Genomic DNA, 22,020 nt, shown 5'->3' on the forward strand with positions numbered 1-22,020 from the left:
AGGTTGGCCAAGTCTGCAGGGTCTTTCATGTTGTTTTATTCTTGTCTGGATACTACGCTGTGTGGTCCCAATGTAAACTTGTCACCTCTGCGGGAGTATACCGCATTGAAAGATGCCAGTCACAGCTGCTGGCGAAACGTCAGGAACTACAATGCCAAGACCACGGCGATACAGCCCAGAAAATCCACAACAACCATCGTTCTCCAGCCGTGAAAGCCTTCGACAATAAATCTCAAACAAATCATAGTTTATCTATGTTATCACATGAAAAAGATCTTAGATTTCTGCATAAGACAACATATAAAAGTGCTAACCCAGATAGCAGATTAAGGTTTTGGCTGAAAGAAATCTCATGAAGATCTAGGTGAGAAATTTACTTTGTAATGTGTGCTATGGGAACTTTAATGCATTTCAAAGTAAATCTGATTGATTTAAACATAGATTTAATTGAGAAATGTTAGGAAACTTATTTCTTGTTGCCTTTATTTGTTCCATCTTTGTAGGTTTTATCTTAATAAGCAATATCTTGCTTTATTACTAAGACTAGAGTTTATTTTAATAAAAGAAATCAGTCAACTCTCTGTGTCTTGATGGGGAGAGTATTTCAAGAAGAACCCTATATTTTGTACTGACAAATGATTTCTCTAAAGCTGTTTTCGCTTCAAGGTCTTAAGCTGCTCAAGATTTAAGATAAAATCTTTAGTTTACACAGTTAGAATCTTTAATGAGAAACGGAAAAGAATTCCGTGATAGGTTCTCCCCATGAATGTTCATTGTTCTCAGTGGACGGGGGGCATCCTGAATTGGTTTGCTCCTCCCACCCAAGAAGATACTGGTCTGAGTCGACTTGACAGGTACTTGGTCACGTTAATGCTTGAAAAAACGGGTGCAGAGTGGAACCATCGCTGCAAATCCTAAAAAGGTCAGACAGTTACCACTAAAGGCAATGTCCCCGAGATTTTAGTGGCTTCTTCTCTTTCTTGTTGGGGCTAAAAAAATCCCCAGGCAGTTGGCCACCTGGGCTCTAAGAAATTCAGTTCTGGTCTTTGGGAATTTTAAAAAATCCTAGCCTTCAGGACTGGTGCCATAAAACTCTCATTGTTATGGCACTGCTAAATACAATACCAACAGGACTTGCGTGTAAAAATAGTGGTTAACACCCTTCCCCACCCCCCAACACACACACGCAAGTGGAAGCAATTCGTCAACGACTGGTGGGGAGACGGGGAAAACATGGGACTGTATATTGGAGAAAGTTTTACCCAATTAAGTTACTTCCTTTGATTCTTTTTTAAAAAAATGTCGGTATTTAATTACCAACACCACTTGATGGCAGAGGAACAGATCAAATTGTGGCTCCCGCTAGAGAAGCTAAATTACATGATGGAAAGCCCTGGGGAACCCTTCCAGAGTTCATTATGGTGAAGTCAAGCTTCTGGCCTCCCACAAATCCATGGCAATAGAATTAGCCAACAGAAGAGCTGATATGTCACAAAACCTTTGCTTAGGCCAGGGTTTCGGGCTCAGATATCCAAGCCAGTGCCCAGTGGCAGAGCCAAACAAGCAAGCCCAGATACACCTAATGTGGCCCCGTTTGCAAGATCTATGAATATAATGAACCCGTTTTGAGCAAAATTCAAGTCCAGCAGCACCTTAAAGAGCAATGGGATTTTTCAGCGTACAAGCTTTCAAGAATTGCATAGCTATCCATCAGAACCTGTTTTTATCGTTAAATATTTTACAATCTATAATAGTTAATATTAAATATTTTTTTTCATTTTAAACCAGCGTATATAGTTTATTAAATATCGATTGATTTAATAATGAGTTTCATTACAATGGAGAGAGGAAATACTCCTGAGTATGTTTGTGTTGTATACCTGAAAACTATATTTAAAATGTTATATGATTATTGCATTTTGATAGTCCTTGTAATACATATCTTTAATTTTCTTTTAAATGTAAACTTTTGTTGCCTTTCCTCTTTTCCTTTCTGTAACCCTATTTTTAAAAAAAATATTTAGGGGGGGGGGGGAAGAACCTGTTTTTATCATCTATACATAACATGCTCGCATCACTTTGCCTAGGCGTCAATCAACCTATTTTCTTCATCTCTGTACTAAAGGCACCCCCTTTTAATAAAGAATTGAAGCAGAATTAACTAATAAACACAACTTCATCCCATCCTCGAATTTCATTCACTCTTGATCTTGGGAACTAAGCCAAAGACCCAGAACTTCTGGGCCAGCCCACAATATTTTGGAGACTTTCAGCGGCTGTCCCGCAGAAGCCCAGAAGCAAGCTTTGGGATCTCTCAAAAACCAAGATGAGAAAACAAATCCAAAAAAGCCAGAGGAACAACTGCACTTGCAGTTTCACACACATTTTAAGAGTAACTGGTGGGGTGTGCGCTTCAGATTTCCTATTCGGGTTATTAACCCGAATAGGGCCTGATTTGTATAGATTCGGGGGTTCCCGAATCGGCCCCAGCATTGCTGAGCCGATTAGGGAAGCCCGAAGCAAAGCTTTCTGAAGCATTTCGGAACACTTCGGAAAGCTTTGTGTAGAGCAGCAGCACTTGCCCTTTGCAATTGCAAGAAAAGTGCTGCTGCTGCTTTCAAAGCTCCCGACATCTTTTTCACCCGATGGGAGGGGGGAAGAGGGAGTTCCCTCTTCCTCCCTCCCATTGGATAAAAAAGCCAGCCTGGAAGTTTTAAAAGCTCAAATCAGCTCTTTGCAGGGCTGCTTTGAGCTTTCAGAACTCCAGGCAGGCTTTTTCATCCAATGGGAGGAAGGAAGAGGGAACTCACTCTTCCCCCCTCCCATCCAATGAAAAAGCCTGCTTTGATCTTCGGATATTTACGGAGCATTCCGAAGCAGCTTAAATTCCCAAACCCGAAGCAGCTTGCCGCTTCAGGTTTAGGGTTATTCCAGATTTTTTTCCAGTGCTCACCCCTAGTAACTGGTTCTGAAGGGGAACAAACTGGACAATTCTCAAGTTAAGCAAAGGAAAATCAGTAAACACTTTGCCTTGCCTCCAAGAATCCTAAAGTGCCACTATCTGGTCACCTGTGGTCAAGAGTTGCATCCAAACATCCTCTCTGAGACTGTTAGTGGTCCAATGGTGCATGCCATTGATTTTGCCCTCCCCAAAAGTTCACTGCCACCCAACCTTGCAGTATTGGTTGTACAGACTGTTGTTAGCTTTGTACCACACCAAGAGAATACCCACACATTATAAGCAATATGTTTTTCTCATCCTGGTGTCAGGTGCTGTGGGGAGTCCAAACCTGGGGGAAGAAGATCCAGAGGTCTGCTCTATGCGCTGAGTTGCCTGGGTTCCAGGAAAGGTACTGGCCCAGTCTCTCCTGCACCACAGCCCCCACTTCAAGATGGCCAGCAGAGGCAGAGAATGCATATTTGCATAGACCCAATGACAGCTACTGAATCGGCTGACTGTAAGGTCCAATAAGGTAAAGTCTAATCCTGGAGACACAAAACCCTGGTTTCTCACCACTGCCTTGGAATGTCTTGCAATTTCAACTTCCTGCCTGATTTCGACCGTACTTCTGCTGAACCTCCATCTGCCCCCAGTCCTAACCGGGACTTTGATTTTGAGAGCCAGTTTGGTGTAGTGGTTAAGAGCGGCAGGACTCTAATCTGGAGAGCCAGGTTTGATTCCCCACTCCTCCGCTTGAAGCCAGCTGGGTGACCTTGGGTCAGTCACAGCTTCTCGGAGTTCTCTCAGCCCCACCCACCTCACAGAGTGACTGTTGTGGGGATAATAACAACATACTTTGTAAACTACTCGGAGTGGGTGTTAGGTGGTTCTGAAGGGTGCTATATAAATTGAATGGTTGTTGTTGTTGTTGTTGTTACTACAGAGGGCACCAATGGGCTGAAGCAAGCAGCAGAGGCTTTCTGGTAAAACCTCAGGCTGCCAGCGGCTCTCTGTCTGGCTACCCAGCCCATTGCTCAACTCTGGGTACTTCTCTTCTGCACAACAACCCGCTTCCCTCTTCGCCTGACAGTCGGGGCACGTTTAAATAACACAATTATCTAAGACGACAGCAGTGGGCTTAATTATTATTCCTACCACTACTGTGTTCTTTTGTCGGTAATAAGCTTGTACAAGCTGTACTTTGAAAAGCTGATCCTGTACTGCACATCCAGTGTGGGGCAAGGTTAAACATAACTAGTATTCAGATTAGAATGCCAAGCCCTTTAGGAGAGCCACATCTTTACAATAGTGTTGGTCCTATAGAGCAAATGAAACAAAACTTTTTAGGTGGTTCAAGCTAAGAAAAGCCCTCCTTGATCAGATAGAAGTCCCATCGTTCTAGACTCACATCCTGCTTCCAATAATGAGTTTAGAGCAGAGGCAAAGAATAAATTCAATAGCCCTCACCTGCTGTGTACCCCCCTGCAACTAACATTCAGCGGTAGACTGCTTGTGAATCTGGAGGATTCACTGAGCTGACCTAGCCAACAGCCACTGACAGACCTCTGTCTCATTTCTTTTTGAAGCCAGTTTGGTGTAGTGGTGAAGAGCAGTAGGACTCTAATCTGCAGAGCCAGGTTTGATTCCCCACTCCTACTAAGAAGACTGTATCCTCGACAGTAGCAAAATATTGTTTTTTGGTCATATACAAGTGGAAGTTTTTAACAAAAGGAGAGACTGAAGATAGTTTTGGTTGTTGTGGATTTTCCGGGCTGTACAGCCGTGGTCTTCGCCCAGAAAATCCACAACAACCATCGTTCTCCGGCCGTGAAAGCCTTTGATATTTATTTATTTATTTATTTATTTATTTATTTATTTATTCATTCAATTTATATACCGCCCATCCCCAGGGGCTCTGGGCGGTGAACAGTTAAAATCGATAAAAACAAAAACTAAAATCAATATACAAATAATAAAACAAATTAACAAGGTGCAGTGGTGGGGAGAACCTTCCCCACCCCAAAGGTGGGAGGCCGACATGATAATACGAAGATAGTTTTATTTTTTAGGATTTATTATCTGCTGAGTATGATAACAGTTTTAACTGAATCCTTTCTCTCTTTCTTTTTATGTAGATAGGAACTGTGGTTTGTATATGAGATCTTTTTCTTGCTGGTCATTTGACTGTAATAAATCTGAAATCTGAGATTCTGAGATTCCCCACTCCTCCACTTGAAGCCAGCTGGGTGACCTTGGGTCAGTCACAGCTTCTTGGAACTCTCTCAGCCCCACTCACCTCACAGGGTGATTGTTGTGAAGATAATAACAATACACTTTGTAAACCACTCCAAGTAGGTGTTCAGTTGTCCTAAAGTATATAAGTCAAATGTTATTAATATTATAAGCTTATGCTCTGGAAATCTTGTTGGTCTTTATGGTTCTCCCGGACTTCAATCTTGTACAGAAATGAAGTTATGGATGTGTAGACCTCGGAGCATTTCCGCATGATTCGAACGAACAAACATGACCCGAGTAGCAATGAGGCGATTGATTGGCTGTGGTGTTTGTGAGTGGAGTTTTTAGTGGTGAGCCGGGTGCGAGTCAGGTTGCTGGGGGTTGGAAGAGAATTTGGGGGGGGGGGAGAGTGTCAAGATGGCAGCAGCAAAGCAGTATGTTCCAAGGGGCTTGGAGGCAAAGGAAATTCGGACAGCAGTTGGAAAGGGGCGGTGGGTCGGTGATATCTTGTTATAAACTAGAAACAGTCACTGCATTTTGTGACAGAAATAACGTATGTATTGTGAGAAGAATTGGCTCTTGCCTGTTCTTTTCAAAGTGTATTTTTTAAACTCTGTGTCTGTAAAGTGCCGTCAAGCTGCAACTGACTTATGGCATCCCGGTAGGATTTTCAAGGCAAGAGACAAACAGAGGTGGTTTGCCACTGCCTACCTCTACATAGCAACCCTGGGCTTCTTTGATGGTGTTCCATCCAAATACTAACCAGCGCCAACCGTGTTTAGCTTCCCAGATCTGACAAGATCAGGCTAGCCTCGGAGATCGAGGTCTGGGGATTTTTTTTTTAACTAGTTGGGACCATCAAGAATATTTTCATAAAAATCATTCAATCCCAGTGTATTATACAGACAGAACACTGACTTGTCAGAGACATATTGACAAAGCAGGAACAAGATGCTTTGCATTTTTCCCCCAAATTGCATTTATGCAAAAAGAAATAAACTCAAACGCTCATCAGATAAGCTTAGCCAATGCACTGAGTTTCACTCCAACTATTTGGTTGCATTCTGTTTCAGTGAGGACATTAGTACTGTGTTTTAGGACAGGGACATACAACATGAAAAGTTTACAGGGGAAAAGCAGAATACAGCGATGCTGCAACGTTTTTTTATTTATAGACAGCGGGTGAATCCAACCATCCTCCGCTGGAGATGAGCATGAACCGGAAAATACCGAACTGTGCGGTTCAAGGTTCGTCACATTTCATGAACCACGAACTTTCATGAACTTGCCCCAGTTCACGAACCGGTTCATTTGGTTCGTGGAAACATCACTTTCAGGGCAGCAGAAGGTCTGCAGAAAGCCCATCCCCCCCGTCACCTAGGAAACTGATTGATCAGTGCCAAGCTGTCTGCAATGACTAACCGAAAAAGGAACCAAACGAACCGGCCTAAAGTTTGTGGTGGTTCATCAGAAATGGGTTCTGGCGAACCACTGGTTCATGAACCACAAACCAGCCCAGTTCATGACGGGCTCTGGTTCATATTTTGGTTCTTGTCCATCTCTATCCTCCACACAATGGAGCCTTCTGCCACCTCAAGTGGCATATCCTCCAATGGGTTAATGGGAAGGCTCGTTAAATTGGAGGAAGGCTTCTAACTTGAGCCAAAAGGTAAGGTGGGGTATAAATATTTTAATAAATAAACAAACTTTGCACAGTGGAGTGGTAAGATAGTAGTCCAAGAATGTGACCAAGTCATTAACCTAATGCAAATGCCTCTTTGCTCCTTCCTCAACCAGTGCGGTCAGATTAAAAACGCCGCACCGTGCATGGCTTCACAGCTTCTTCCCTGTAAAAGATCATCACTGCCTGATACATTTGTTTACTGCCCTTAAAATTAGCATACTTTTATGCCTCTAAATACCATTTATATCATTACCTTCACACATATTACTTGCACACACACACACACAAAGCCAAGCTCAGACATGACAGAAATGCTTATACTCAGCCTCTTGTGACCTTTTATTCCTTTATAGCAATTTCCTGATTTTTTTTTGCCTGTGTCTCTTTCAATACATCATTTTCTTTCTGCAGTCCATGTACGTTTGCCTCTCACGTGGGTCTAGAGCCATCACCTCATTCATCCTTTGCCTGCTGTCCCCCCCTCTGCCCCAGGTGTTTCCTCCTCCTACCTCCTGAAGTGTGCCCTACTCCTTCACCTTTGTTTGCACTACCGGTATTTCATGCCAAATGAAGTTGGCCAAGATGTCTGTCTTCCTGACACACTACTGAGAGACCGAAAATTCGCTCCTGCTCATTCCTACCACGGGAACAAAGGCACTTTCAAGCAAGCTCAGTACCACTGACATGACACTTTGTTGAATTAGCAGACCGAGCATATATTTCCGCAATAAGTCCAGAAAAAAACAAAAACCTGCCCACGCTCGGTTGGGCACTTATTTAGTACGCATCAATGGGCAAAACAAACCAAGCAGCGGGCAGCGCACTAACAGAGAGGAAGACGCAGAAACTAATGCCTCGGCTTCAGACAGCAACATCATAGACAGAGATCTCGAGGCTGGAGCCAAAGTCAACTCAACTGAACCACCAGCTTTGGTGATTTTTCTCGAGGAAAAGCCAACGGAAGAGTAGTCAAGTTGGCACAACCAGCATTTATTTGTTCGTTTGTTTGTTTATGTCATTTATAGTCCGACTTTCTTACTGAGACTCCAGGTGGATTACACAGTGCAACATAAGTACAGTCAATATGAACGACGTTTCCATAAACAATGTCATAGCATAAGAACCAAATTTTGTGGGCCTCACCCGGACAGAACAAGCAAAGGGTTGTTTGACTAAATGTGAGTGACATGGTGGACAACTATGTCAGACGTAGCCTGAGAAGGGACGAGAAGAGAGATAAGACATCCCAAAGAAGAACCAACAGTGAACTCCACTTCCTTGTATTAACTATGGCCAAAGACAGATCAAAAAGAAGAAGAAGAAGAAATAAACATGGGCTAAGTTTGCTTCAAAGAACAACTATGCAGCAATCAGAAGATAACTGAGTGTGAAGGTGCTCCCCCCTCTCCTGGGAGCATATGTATACCCCCTTTCTGGGAAGGGGATTTGACCCCAATTGGGGAGCTACAGCTCTAGAATTTTCCGGAACTTCCCTTTGATGCTTTCACGAAACCCCATACCCAGAACTGCACAGGGATCACAGCCCCACAAATTCTCGTATAGTTCACAAGACACACTTGGAAGTGTGACTACTCCACAAAAAAGGGAGGGGGGATTTCTGGAAATAGGTACCATGAAGCACAAGAAAAATCCTGCATGTTTTTCACCAAAGAACTCTAATGAGGAAACCTTTAACTCTAAAAGCAGTTACCAATTATTATTTTTTTAGACCGGTGGACATGTAATGGAAGTCAGAAGACACCCACAAATGGCTATCATGGACTTTTCCCCATTTTATATTTTCAGAAGATTTAACTGCTAACAGATCAATGAGTTGATCATACTATTTACAAGCTACATTGTTAATTCACAACGAAATTCATGATAACAGATAAAATAATCCAAAGTTGTTCTTATCAAACAAAATATAATTTAGTTAAGGAAACAGAAGGGATAACTATTAAATCCTGGACTCACCAAAGCCCTGGCAGGGACAACTGACTTCACAGAAGGCCTCTTGCGTGTTCACCCAATTTACCAGCTAACCAGAGCACACCCTGATGGTACAGTTCTAACTAGTGTGATAAACCTGTATGTTGACGGTGCCGTAGCAGACCGGGCCATTCAACAATGCAGCCCCCTCACACACACACACATGTAGTCTAAAGCTGTACAGACCAGGCACAGTCTTACCTGCTAATTCTTGAAAATTAAGTTTCCCAGTATGAGAGGTCTTACCTGTATAGGCCATGTTCTTAGGGTTTCCATAGGGAGCCCCTGGTTGAACGGGGCTGTAAACAGGATTCATTGCGGAAGACGTGAAGACTCTGAAACAGAAAGGAAGAAACAAAAAGTTAAAGAGCCGGCCCTGGGTTTTTCTTCTTGTCTTACAACAGCTCTTTGCCAAAAGGCATTTTGCCTGTACTTTATGATAGTGCTCCGGCATTACTCGTCACAGCGCAGAGCTGCAAAGGAAATAATTTATAGACATTACAACCCCAAATCATATTTAATCATTTAAAATTTAAGAGTCTTCAGTGCATTCCTTTAAATCCTTCTCATGGTTGACTTGCAAACCTTACAGATAACAACAACAACATTCGATTCATATACCGCCCTTCAGGACAACTTAATGCCCACTCAGAGCGGTTTACAAAGTATGTTAATATCCCCACAACAAAACACCCTGTGAGGTGGGTGGGGCTGAGAGCTGTGACTCGCCCAAGGTCACCCAGCTGGCTGCAAGTGGAGGAGTGGGGAACCAAACCCAGCTCTCCAGATTAGAGTCCCGCACTCTTAACCACTACACCAAACTGGCTTCCCATCCTCAAAGAAGAAATGCAAACTACCAGAACACGCAAGAAAAAATGTTTGGTTTTATTTATTTATTTTATTTATTTATACCCCACCCTCCCCACAGATGGGCTCAGGGCAGCTGAGCCCTGAATACCACAGTGAATTGGTGTTTGAAAAATAACGCTACTTCTTTCTGAAAAGCTAGGCATTCATTGATTCTGTTAGAAGGAGCTGATACTAAGGACAGATGAACAGATCTGGGACAACATGTGAACTATATGTGGAAGATGCTAACATTCACTTTACAACTGTATAAGAAATTTATTTATTTATTTTATTTATTTATATTCTATTTATATTCCGCCCTCCCCACACCAGCAGGCTCAGGGCAGATCACAACCAACATACCGTTAAAAATTACATTAAATAATGAATACAGTTAATACAGAAGAAAAGAATAATGTTTATTGCATGTGGCCATTACAATTGAGCAAATAAAACACAAGTAAAATATAAACAGTAAACGATAAAGCTATAATGATAAAAACAGATAAAAATACATTAAAACTCATTAGCACCTTTGTTATACATAGATGGAGACTCAACCCTTAAGTGCAGCTCGAGCTCAAATTTTCTTAGCTGCCAGGGTGAATTGTGCTACCTTATAAAATATGTACAGTCCCAAATCGGAAAGAAGGAGGGTTAGTCACCACAGGAGAGAAATCAATGCCTTTTAAGATTTCTCCAACAAATTTATTTCTAGGCTCTAAAAATAGTAAAGAGTCCAATAGCATCTTTAAGACTAACCAACTTTATTGTAGCACAAGCTACAATACAGTTCTCTTCGTCAGATGCAAGAACTGTGGTTCTCGAAAGCTTATGTTGGTTAGTCTTAAAGGTGCCACTGGACTCTTTACTATTTTGCAACTACAAACACGGCTAACTCCTCTGGATTTCTGGGCTCTGTATACAAAGGGCAGAACAAAAGATAATGCAGAAAGTCTTTGGGGCTGAAGAGTGGATCTGGGACAAAGAAATCCTTGGGCCACTTATGTGAACTTTATGTGAAAGGTGTTAACATTCATTTTACAACTGTATAAGAAAGAAATCCATATTCAGATTTATGAATACATACATATACACACAAATATACACAGGCACACTACTGGTGTTGAGTAGCAGATAAAGTGTTGGGTTTGAGATATGAAAATTCAAGGTTCAAATTTATATCCAGCCATAACATCAGTGGGTATCCTTGGCAATTAACACTGATGGAGGCTTACGGGGGTTTGTGGGCTTTGGGCCGTTTGGGCTGCTTGCAAGCGGCAGGTCCCTTTAAACTATCAGCAGGCAGGCAGCGGAGGGATCTCCCCTGCCACCTGCCAGCTGATCCAGGGGTTTAAATACCCTTTTCCCTGCAGCTGCTAAGCAGCTGGAAAGGGGCATTTAAACCCCACAAATGACGAACTGGTTCGTGAACTTACCCCAGTTCGTGGGAGTTCGTGGTTCGCCGAACCACACGGTTCGTTTTTTTCGTGGTTCATGCCCACGTCTAATCACTACATGTAAGTGAGGCTGCCACTTTTCAACCCATCAGCCTATGGCCTGTTAGGAATGCAAAATTTCTAGAAATGTTGAAGCTGTGGGGGGAAAGTGCTCTTTAAAATGGATTGAAATATATTCAGAGCTTACTTTCCTATCAAACCTGGACTTGCTTTGATGTTTTTACATAAAAAGCATCGCTTATAACTTACCTGGCATATAAAACCATACTAATTGGCATATTTATGGAAATGTCTTACAGTGCAGTTCTAAGTAGAATTACTCCAGTCCAAGCCCATGGAGACCTACAGGTTTAGACTGGATTAACTGTGTTTAGGATTGCATTGGTAGCTTTCTAGAAGCCAAATTGCCAAGAAACCAATACTTGTAAGAGCTGCACATTGCTTTATCCTATGCTACCTGAGTACACTTATCTTAATTTTTGTCATCTGAGAGGCGGGAAATATAAGTTTAAATTAGAATACAAATCTTGTATTCTTGTATACAAATCTTGTATAACAAATAAAGTGTATTATGTGGATAAAAATAAGTCTGATACAGTCACAACAACCAGGGCTACTAGAATATCTGGATGTCAAGTTAAATGTTACAGCACTGAGAACACTGATACAGAACACTGTATTATCTTTAAACACATTATAGCACATTATCAAAATTATAAACTTTTAAACAAGAAGTATACCTTTCAAAGTATGTTGTATATATCTATGAAACAGGAATTATCATTATCTAATGCTGCAGTTTGTCTTATACACAATTACTCATGCTATACATTTTGGAGAGAGTAAAACCTTACCTCTAAATGTGTTTTACTCATTCCAAAAAAAAAAAACCCCAAACAATACATAGGATTCTTTTTTTTTTCAAAGAATTTTTATTGGATGGGTTTACAAACATACACATAGAAATCATTATCATTATATAGGATTCTTTTTCAGCGTTTCCTCCAAATTTCCCAATTTCGCAATTAGACATTTTTTTAAAAAAAGTTATTGGGGGGGGGGGGGAATGCGGGAAAACGTTCTCTACTGACATCAGACCTCTTCCAATATTGTTCTGGGCCTTCACATCCCTAATGCCTATAGAGCTACTTAACAGAGCTACTTAACAGCTTTGTGAGGCACCCAGGGCTCATTTCGAGGGGGAATGCGCAGGAACGCAGTTCCGGCAGTTCCCCAAAGAGGTTATATGTCAGGAGGCCCTGCCCACCTCTCGGCCATTTTGAGCCCGTCAGAGGCCTGGATTGGGGCCAAAATGGCCCGGATTGGGCCTCTGACGGGTGGTGGATTACTCTCCCACTCAGCAGCAGCCTGATCCTGACCATTTGGAGCCCCTTTTCAGCCATTTTCAGCCCCTTTTTGCCATTTTGGACTGAATTTCAGCCCTGAATGGCCAGGATTGGGTCAAAACAGCTAGAATAGGTGATGTCAGCGGGTGTGGCATATGCAAATCAGTTATGCTAATGACACACTTCTGGTGAGGTCAAGGGGTGTGACATATGCGAATGGGTTATGCTAATGAGTTTCTCCAGCTCTTTTTCTACAAAATGACCCCTGGAGGCACCATAAATAGGGCATCAAGGAGCGTTTGGCAACCATAGCACAATCGGGCCTCCCTCAGTCACAACATGCTAGTCATTTGACACCAAGTTGGAAAACAGGTCCAATAGCCTGGCGGCCCTGACAGCTCCTTACCATCCAGGGCACAGTTTCATAACAGGTATGATCGGGAAAAAATCTCTAACAAAACATCAAATTTTAAAAAATAGGTACGAGATGTCTAGTGGGCAACACTGCAACAAAGTGTTACTCATTCACAGCAAGGTACACAAGAACACGTGAAGAGCTGCTGTAGCACAGTGGTTAAGTGGTTCGGCTGCGAATCAGCACTCTACTGGTTCGAATCCCACTACTGCCATGAGCTCAGCAGGTGGCCTTGGGTCAGCCACTCCTCCAAGCCCCAGCTGCCCAGCTGAATTGTAGAGATACAGGCTGATTTCGCATATGTTGGATAATGCACTTTATCAATCATTTGAGGTGGATTTTTTTGTTCCGCACACAAAAAAATCCGTTCCAAATGATCTATAAAGAGGATTGGAAGTGCATTATCCAACGTGTGCGGAATCACTCAATAATAATAATAAACTTGTTCACTTCTCTGAATGGGACACTAATCTGTCTAGAACAGCGGTACATAAGCACATTTATTGTTGTTGTTGTGGTTGTTACTAGAAGCTGCCTTCTACGAAAGAAGATCCCTGGTCCATCAAGGTCGGTTTTGTCCATTCGGACTGGCAGTAGGTCTCCAGGATCTCTGGTAGAGGTATTTCCCATCACCTGGTGGTAGAGAGTGCCATCAAGTCCTATCACCTAGTGGTAGAGACTGCCCTCAAGTCATAGCTGACTTATGGCGACCCCTGGTGGGGTTTTCATGGCAAGAGACTAACAGAGGTGGTTTGCCATTGCCTGCCTTTGCAGCCCTGGCCTTCGTTGGAGGTCTCCCATCCAATTACTAACCAAGGCCGACCCTGCTTAGCTTCTGAGATCTGACGAGATCCGGGCTATCCAAATCAGGGCATTTCTCATCACCCACTGCCTGGCATTTTTTAACTGGAGGTGCCAGAGGTTGAACTTGGGACCGTCTGCATGCCAAGGAGGTGCTCTTCCCCTGAGCTGAAGCCCCTCCCTTCATCTCAGCCAGTTGAATCGAAGTGGCAAATGCCTCATCGATGTGTGAAATAACTCTCAACAGCAATGATGAAAGAAAAGATTTGCTACAGATTATGGACAGATGTCCTGAGAGCCAGTTTGGTGTAGCGGTTAAGAGCGGCAGGACTCTAATCTGGAGAACCGGGTTTGATTCCTCGCTCCTCCGCTTGAGGCCAGCTGGGTGACCTTGGGTCAGTCACAGCTCTCTCGGAGCTCTCTCAGCCCCACCCACCTCACAGGGTGTTTGTTGTTGCGAGGATAATAATGACATACTTTGTAAATGGCTCTGAGTGGGTATTAAGTCATCCTGAAGGGAGGTATATAAATTGAATAATGTTGTTGTTGTTGTTTATCCTGACATATCCAAGAAAATTAGAAACTGGCAGCAATCTTATGGCCCAATGCCAATGAAAGTTTTCAATCTCCGAAATCATGGGACTAGAAGACCAGGGGCATGACGCGAGCTCTTGTGCCTGCTCTCCCCTTGTTAACAAGGGGATCTGGTTCGCATTTGCTATGGTTAGCACCAATGCAGACCTAACAGTAAATCCTGGTGAAAGAAACCCATAAAAGGGAGGAAAGAATCCACCAGGAGAGTGTATAAGATACTGAGACACATGGATTATTCCTAACCTGCTAACAATGGTTAGGAGAGATTAGAATGCATCTGTACCTGATCTGCATTTATGCCACCCTGAACTCCATTAAGAAACAGCGTGATACAAGTGTAACAAATAAAATAAAAATTACATCACATAAATATGAAGGTTTCAATCATTACCAGATGCAATTAAACCAAATTGAGCGCCCAGAGAGAGGTGCAGACAGGGCCTCTGCAGTTAAACCTCAGCAGGCAGAGCAATTTCCAAGCTTTTATAGTCTGCTTGGGTAAAATACAAACAGACTCCGGCTGGATGCAACTCAGGCCTTCAAGGCAAAAGGTAGGTTTGAATTTACATTCCCCCCTGCAAGACCAACATGCTACTTAAAATATTTTTTCCTGCATGGCGCACCAACGGCATATCCGCTACTGAAATGCCACAGCTGCCGGCACAGAACTGCCTTTTTCAAAATGCAATAACCCTTCTGCCCATTATCTTACTAATAAACATGATTAAAGAGAGCCGGGATCTTTTTTTTCCTCCAGCTTTTATGTAGGAGAAAGCAAGGAACCTGAGAATTTGTGTCTCGTACTGTCAGTTAAGACACTGCTCAGTTAATTATCTTAATGAACCACGTTCTTCGCTCTGATTAGCGGAGGGAAAAATCAGTCATTAAGCTTTATTAGGCAAACCATTCGTCTCCTCGGCTACCCAGACCATTACAAACACAGTACCCCACCCCACCAATGCTTGCCCTGTTCCGGAATTCCTTTTCAAAAGGTGCCGTTCAGATCGTAAAATAAAAACTCCAAGATACAAGGTAAAAAGCATTTATGATTGATGAGCAATTTGTTAGATCATTAATTCCTCTCTTTTAACCTCCAGATAGTAAACAAGTCAAATGTTAAGCCTAGCAACAATTGGTTTGACAATTAGTGCTTAATTAATTAGCTTTCCCGTCATTTCCAAACTAACATTGTATTACAACAGTCTCCAAAGAGGGAAGAGGTAAAAGAAGCTAAAGGGAGCAGGCGAGGTGGTGGAGAGGAGGTCCAACAGTCTGATGCAAAGCACATTTTCAAAAGCCACCCCTCCCCCCCAAAAAAACTCCCAAGTGGAAAGAATTCTTCTTCAAAGGGAGGAACGGCCAGAAAAACTGTAAAATAATCCACACCGGGCAACGTTACAGCCCAAGATTTACATGTTGTGCGTGCGGAGTTTATGGTCCCTCTCAGCAGTTGAAACTTGGCTTATCTGCAATATTTTTTGTTACAGTATTTATAGAGCCATTACGTTTACACCATAATATATATGCACTGTGGCCATTACGCTTGCCGCAGGGACCGTAAGTCTCAATTCCCTGACTTGTGTGAATTTAAAATTCTGCACCAAAATACTGCACGGATATAACCTTTTAACAGCATAGCACTGAAGTTTTTTTTTTTTTTAACAAAAGATAAAAAGGAACAACCTCAGACATCTCGTCTGTGCTACAGATGTGCTAAACTAAATTAACTGCCAAAGCTGTTCTCCCAGCTACCCTAAAACTCTTGAGAATTCTGTTACTAGCATGCATACCCTACTACCTTCATCACCATTTCCAAAATGTCTTGATGGAAATCCCAGAAAAATTAAATACAAATATTTACTTATTTAAAAAATTTCTCCACTGCCTTTCTACTCAAACAGGGTCCCCAAGGTGGCAAAATATGCCTTTGATGTGCATGGTTTTTTTCCCGAACACTTCTTAAATTCATTCATTTAGGTTCAGGTAGGTTCATGAACTTTCTCATTATGTAGACGGAGGAGTGAAGGCTGAGAAAGAGAGGCATATAAGGAAGTCCCAGGAGAAGCAAGTATTGGGCATTCCCCAATGATAGGGGTCCCTGGCAGCAAAGGAGCAAAGAAAAGGGCAGGCCATGGAACGTCACAGTGTGCCCCAAGGTCAAATAGCCCATGCCTCCAATCTGAGTATCTAGCAGATGGCGCCAGTTAGTTGAGGAAACATTATTGCAATGCGTTGCAGTGACATGGAGCATCTGCAGTAAAACAACGAACAATAAAAGGTAAGTTATGTCCAGTACTCCTGGTGAAAGTAGTAGTAGTGGTATGACAAAGTCATTTTGCAGCAGTCCTGAAGACACACCCTCATAGTAAGGCCTCCACACCCCAGGGGCAGCCCCAGAGATGGCACCAACCAGGGGTTTTTTTTCTGGGAAAAGAGGTGGTGGAACTCAGTGGGTTACCCTTGGAGAAAATGGTCACATGGATGGTGGCCCCGCCCCCTGATCTCCAGACAGAGGGGAGTTTAGAGATCAGGGGGCAGAGCCACCAGCCATGTGACCATTTTCAAGAGGTTCTGGAATGCCGTTCCACCACGTTCCAGCTGAAAAAAAGCCCTGGCACCAACTCTCAGAATCACAAGAGTGCCCTGGGAAGAACAGTAGAAAAGAGCAGTAGCACCTATAAGACAAAATTTGTGGTAGGGTATGAGCTTTTGTGAGTCACAGCTCACTTCTTCAGATACAGAAAGCTCATACCCTACCACAAATTTTGTTAGTCTTACAGGTGCGAATGGACTCTTGCTCTTTTCTACTGCTACAGACAGAATAACACGGCTACCCATCTTGAACTCTCTCTGGGAAGAACAGAACACTGAAAGCATTAGAATGGTGTACATCCTAAGGAAAGAAGAATACAAATGTTGGCATCCCTTGAAGGGTGAACCTTCAACTGAAGACCAAATTTTGCTTAAGGTGTCACAAACAGGTATATAAGAACACAGAAACGCCACTGTGAAAGTGAAAATGCTGAACAATCTTAGTAAATGTGAATTGACTATGGCTGAAAAGACGGAAACTCTTTTTCAACTGTGTGTGTTGTGTTGTTAAGTCGCCTTCGACTTATGGCGACCCTATGAAGGAAAGACCTCTACAATGTCCTATCTTTAACAGACTTGCTCAGATCCTGCAAACTGGAGGACGTGGCTTCTTTTGGGTCAAGCCATCTCGTTTTAGGTCTTCCTCTTTTTCTGCTGCCTTCCACTTTTCCTAGCATTGTTGACTTTTCCAGAGAATCTGGTCTTCTCACGATGTGACCAAATTACGATAGCCTCAGTTTTGTCATTTAGTTTCTAGGGAGAATTCAGGCTTGATTTGCTCTAGTACCCACTTATTTGTCTTTTGGGCTGTCCATGGTATCTGCAAAACTCTCCTCCAGCACCACATTTCAAATGAATCCATTTTCTTCCTGTCAGATTTATTCACTGACCAACTTTCACATCCACACATAGTGATGGAGAATATCATAGTTTGGATTATCTTGCTTCCCAGAGAGACATCTTTATCTTTAAGGATCTTCTCTAGTTCCCTCACAGCTGCTCTACCAAGTCTCAATCTTCTGATTTCTTCCCTGCAGTCTCCCTTTTGGTTGATGATTGAGCCAAGGAATAGAAAATCTTGAACAATTTCCATTTCCTCATTGTCAACTTTAAAATCGTATAATCCCACAGTAGTCAGTAGTTTTCAACTAGTAGGATAAAAGGGCGGGTTGCCCTGGAAAAGGTCAGCTATCAAGGATCAACAAAGCAGAGAAAAAACTATTTTGCAGCCTCTAGTGGGATACCCCAGTTGTCATGCGACATTCAAGGTGTTGGAATTCTGCCACTAGCATTCTGTTCTCCCGACAGCAGAGAGGCTCTCCGCAAGAAGGGAAGAGAGATGTATGAATAAGACAGCCAAGCGCAACTGTAAAGACTACAATACAAAACATTAGACAACCTGGACCTAAAATAGGCTTGGATGGGATGGAACCCTAGACTAAATATGTAAAATGTCAAAATCGAATTCTACCACTCACATCAAGTCATTGCCCAGGTAATTAAAAGATTTTTTAAAAAATATTTGTAACACTGCTAAGAAATTGGTTGTTGTAGATTTTTCGGGCTGTGTTGCTGTGGTCTTGGCATTGTAGTTCCTGACGTTTCGCCAGCAGCCGTGACTGGCATCTTCAGAGGTGTAGTACCGAAAGACAGAGATCTCTCAGTGTCCATGTGTGGAGAAGATGTTCGCAGGTAATTTATATCTACTCAGGATGGTGGGTTAGAGATACAAATTATATCTCTAGGTGAGTAGATATAAATTACCTGCGAACATCTTCTCCACACATGGACACTGAGAGATCTCTGTCTTTCGGTGCTACACCTCTGAAGATGCCAGTCACGGCTGCTGGCGAAACGTCAGGAACTACAATGCCAAGACCACGGCCATACAGCCCAAAAAATCTACAACAACCAATGTTCTCCAGCCCGTGAAAGCCTTCGACAATATATCTGCCAAGAAATCTCAAGAAAATCTAAGGAAGGTCGTCTTAAAGCTGCTAGCAGACCATCTTGCAAAAGCAGCGGTGTGCACGGGCACAGAATAAAGATGTCCTAGACGCTGGTGAGTAAAAAAGGATAAAGCTACAGTCTTGTATCAGTGGCCTCTCTTCTCCCTCATTACTTTCCTATGTGGCGATATTGCAAGGGCGATCTTGTTGAACACACCCACCACATATGGACTGACGTCACATCTCTACAGTATGCACGGTGTTAACTGCATGCGACTAGCATGGACTACTCTGGCCTCGTGACTATTTTCAAAAGGGCCTTCTGTGCTGATGCCAGACTCTGTTTAACTTTATCTGCAAGCAGCCCCCTGTTCCAAAGGGGACTGGGAGATACCAGCAGGTTATTGAATATCAACATGGAGCACTGATTAATCAAAAACCAAAGAGGGGGAAGGAGAGCCATTATACAATTACGTTTAGTTATGGCAAATTTTGAATGCATTTTTCTATTAGTTTAATGTAATTTAAAATGCCGTGCTTGTATAAGTCTTAAATTAATTCCAAATGTACTGTTTATATAAGCTTGTATAAGTCTCGATTCAATTTCAAACGTAGTGTTTCTATGACTTTTTATTATGCACTTTCTATTTTCATTTTTTTTTCTTTTAAATAAAAGCACTGATCCACTATATGGAGCACTGATCCACTACATGCTGTAGCACAGTGGTTAAGTGGTTCAGCTGCAAATCAGCACTCTACTGGTTCGAATCCCACTACTGCCATGAGCTCAGTAGGTGGCCCTGGGCAAGCCCTTCCTCTCAGCCCCAGCTCCCCAGCTGTATTGTGGGGATAATAATTACACTAACTTGTTCACTGCTCTGGGTGAGGCACTAATCTATCTAGTTGTTGTTGTTGTTGGTTGTTGTTGTTATGTTGCCTGAGGGCTCCATGGTGCCCCTGATGGACTCCCTGTTTCCTATTTCCTTAATACCCAAAGCAAAGAGCCAGTCTTCGCTTTTCTCTGCATCAGTACTGAGAAATACCTCTACCTGAAATCCAATGTTCCCCCTAAGCTGTGCAGTGTTGTGAGCCAAAAATCTACTTTATAAGCTGAAACAATAACTTGCGTTAAAGTTGTGAGTGCACCTCCTTTTAAAAGAAAATGCATTTCAGTCTACAAACTTACAAACTACAAACTAATCTATATTGTCTCTCGCTTAGAAACAAGTCATTCGTTAAAGACAATCAAGAAACAGTTTTTAGGATAAAAAAAGAATGCTCAGTTTAGAACCTCCCAACATTCTCTGAAACTTCCCAGCATTCTGAAGTCACCAGTCACCTATGGCAGCCATTTTGAGACCGATTCCATTTCCCGCGGCAGCCATTTTGTGGCAGCACTCACTACCTGCTCTCAAAATTTCAAAAAGCGCCCACAGGTTCAACACGCTTGGTGATCACTGACACGGACAGTATGTGACAGTACTAGTGCAATTCTATTACTATTTCACTTCAACGGTATCCTCTGATCAGCTCCATAAATGCTGGATCAGATCCTTGCTTTCATTGTCTTTTGGAAAACAGCATGCAGTATGGAAAGTTCCACAGTTTGCAATAAATCAGAACTACCATCTCTACCAGTTCACAAGCAATTCTCTACCTGCTCACCTGGGAAGAACATATACACGCCACGGGCGACCAAGGAACAGCTGTTGACAAGCACTCTACAACTAGATACGGTCTAATGTTTCTAATAAGCTTTATTAGAGCTACGTATTTGAAGTGTTGATACGCCTCACTGTCAAACAACATTAAGCCATTCAAGAAAGCATGGCCAGAATCACATTAGTTTAATTCCCATATCTGTCAAGTCATTTCGGGAAAAGCCCCCCCATGATGCAACAGACTCTACAGTGAGACCACCAAGGAGCAAAATTCAACAGTGCTTAAAAAAAAATAGATTGATTATGCAAGGGGAAAGGGGAAATTATACCGAATTTTTACCACAACTGTTTAATTGCATATTAATCCCCAACACTTAGAAGCCAATTTTAAAAAATTAAATGATACAATGACTTTTAATAACAAGAGTTAATACGTAACTCCAAATTTTGCACACACTCACATTGCCAAAGCTATAATTCAGAGGAGTTAGCCATGTTAGTCTGTAGTAGCAAAACAGTAAAGTCCAGTAGCACCTTTAAGACTAACCAACTTTATTGTAGCATAAGCTTCTGAGAGCCACAGCTCTCTTCATCAGATGCATCTAACGAAGAGAGCTATGGCTCTCAAAAGCTTATGCGACAATAAAGTTGGTTACTCTTAAAGGTGCTACTAGACTCAAAGCTATAATTGGGTCTAGAAATATCTAATCCAGAGGGGTAGCTATATTAGTCTGCTATAGTCAAAGTGCCATCCTAAGTGCCATCCTAAGTGCCATGCTAAGAAGGATGTGACTCTGTTTTAGGACAGCATTGGAATGGTATTCTGGCCCATTCCAACAAATTTATTTGGGCACAAACTTTGGTGAACTGGAGACCACTTTAGATTAGAGATGGGCACGAACCAGAAAGAAACGAACTATGTGGTTTGTGGTTCGTCGCATTTCAAGAACCATGAACCACGGGACTTCCTGTTTGGGATCCATGGAGGTCTAACGCAGCTCCACTTGCGGAGCTGACCGGACTGCCGTTTTAACCGGCCGGCGGGGTGAAAATAGCCCGCGGCCGACTGCTCTCAGGCGGGGAGCAGGCAAAGAACGCTCAAGACCCTAGGGTGAGCTAGATCTCGGACGAGGGGGGGCTCTATACAACGAGTCTCCCCCCGATCCTTGAGGTCCCACCTTGCGACGGGTCGGCTATAATCTCTGCGGCAGTTTTGGGGCCAATTCGGCTGGCATAAGACCTACATACCCAAGCATCGATTGGGGGAAGAAGCTGAGAGGAGAACTTAAAATCGAAACAGCGATTACAACCCGAGAAAAGTGAAGAGAAGGTAAAGATCATTATCTTCTGAGACGGGACAGATTGATAAAAACAGAGAGGAAAAAAAGTAGATTTTTAAACTGCAACAGACTAGTGAAAAGGAGGGGAAGACTCGGCAGGAATTGAATTTAAAAAGAGACTAAGTTTAAAGAAGTTATTAAAGAAATGGGACTATTGTTTT

General features: G+C 42.6%; 1 protein-coding gene across 2 annotated transcripts in view; it reads right to left on the bottom strand.

The window, feature by feature from the left end:
• FAM168A (family with sequence similarity 168 member A) overlaps positions 1-22,020 on the bottom strand; it is a 230,042-nt gene that overhangs the window by 123,727 nt on the left and 84,295 nt on the right. For both annotated transcript variants that reach the window (XM_054973531.1, XM_054973530.1), the window contains exon 3: positions 9,099-9,187. In XM_054973531.1, coding sequence (XP_054829506.1) covers positions 9,099-9,168 — 70 coding nt within the window. In that variant the 5' untranslated portion in view covers positions 9,169-9,187. The remainder of the gene's footprint in view (positions 1-9,098; positions 9,188-22,020) is intronic.

This window comes from Eublepharis macularius, chromosome 3 (genome assembly GCF_028583425.1).
Source record: "Eublepharis macularius isolate TG4126 chromosome 3, MPM_Emac_v1.0, whole genome shotgun sequence".
In the NCBI taxonomy this organism is placed as follows: Eukaryota; Metazoa; Chordata; class Lepidosauria; order Squamata; family Eublepharidae; genus Eublepharis; species Eublepharis macularius.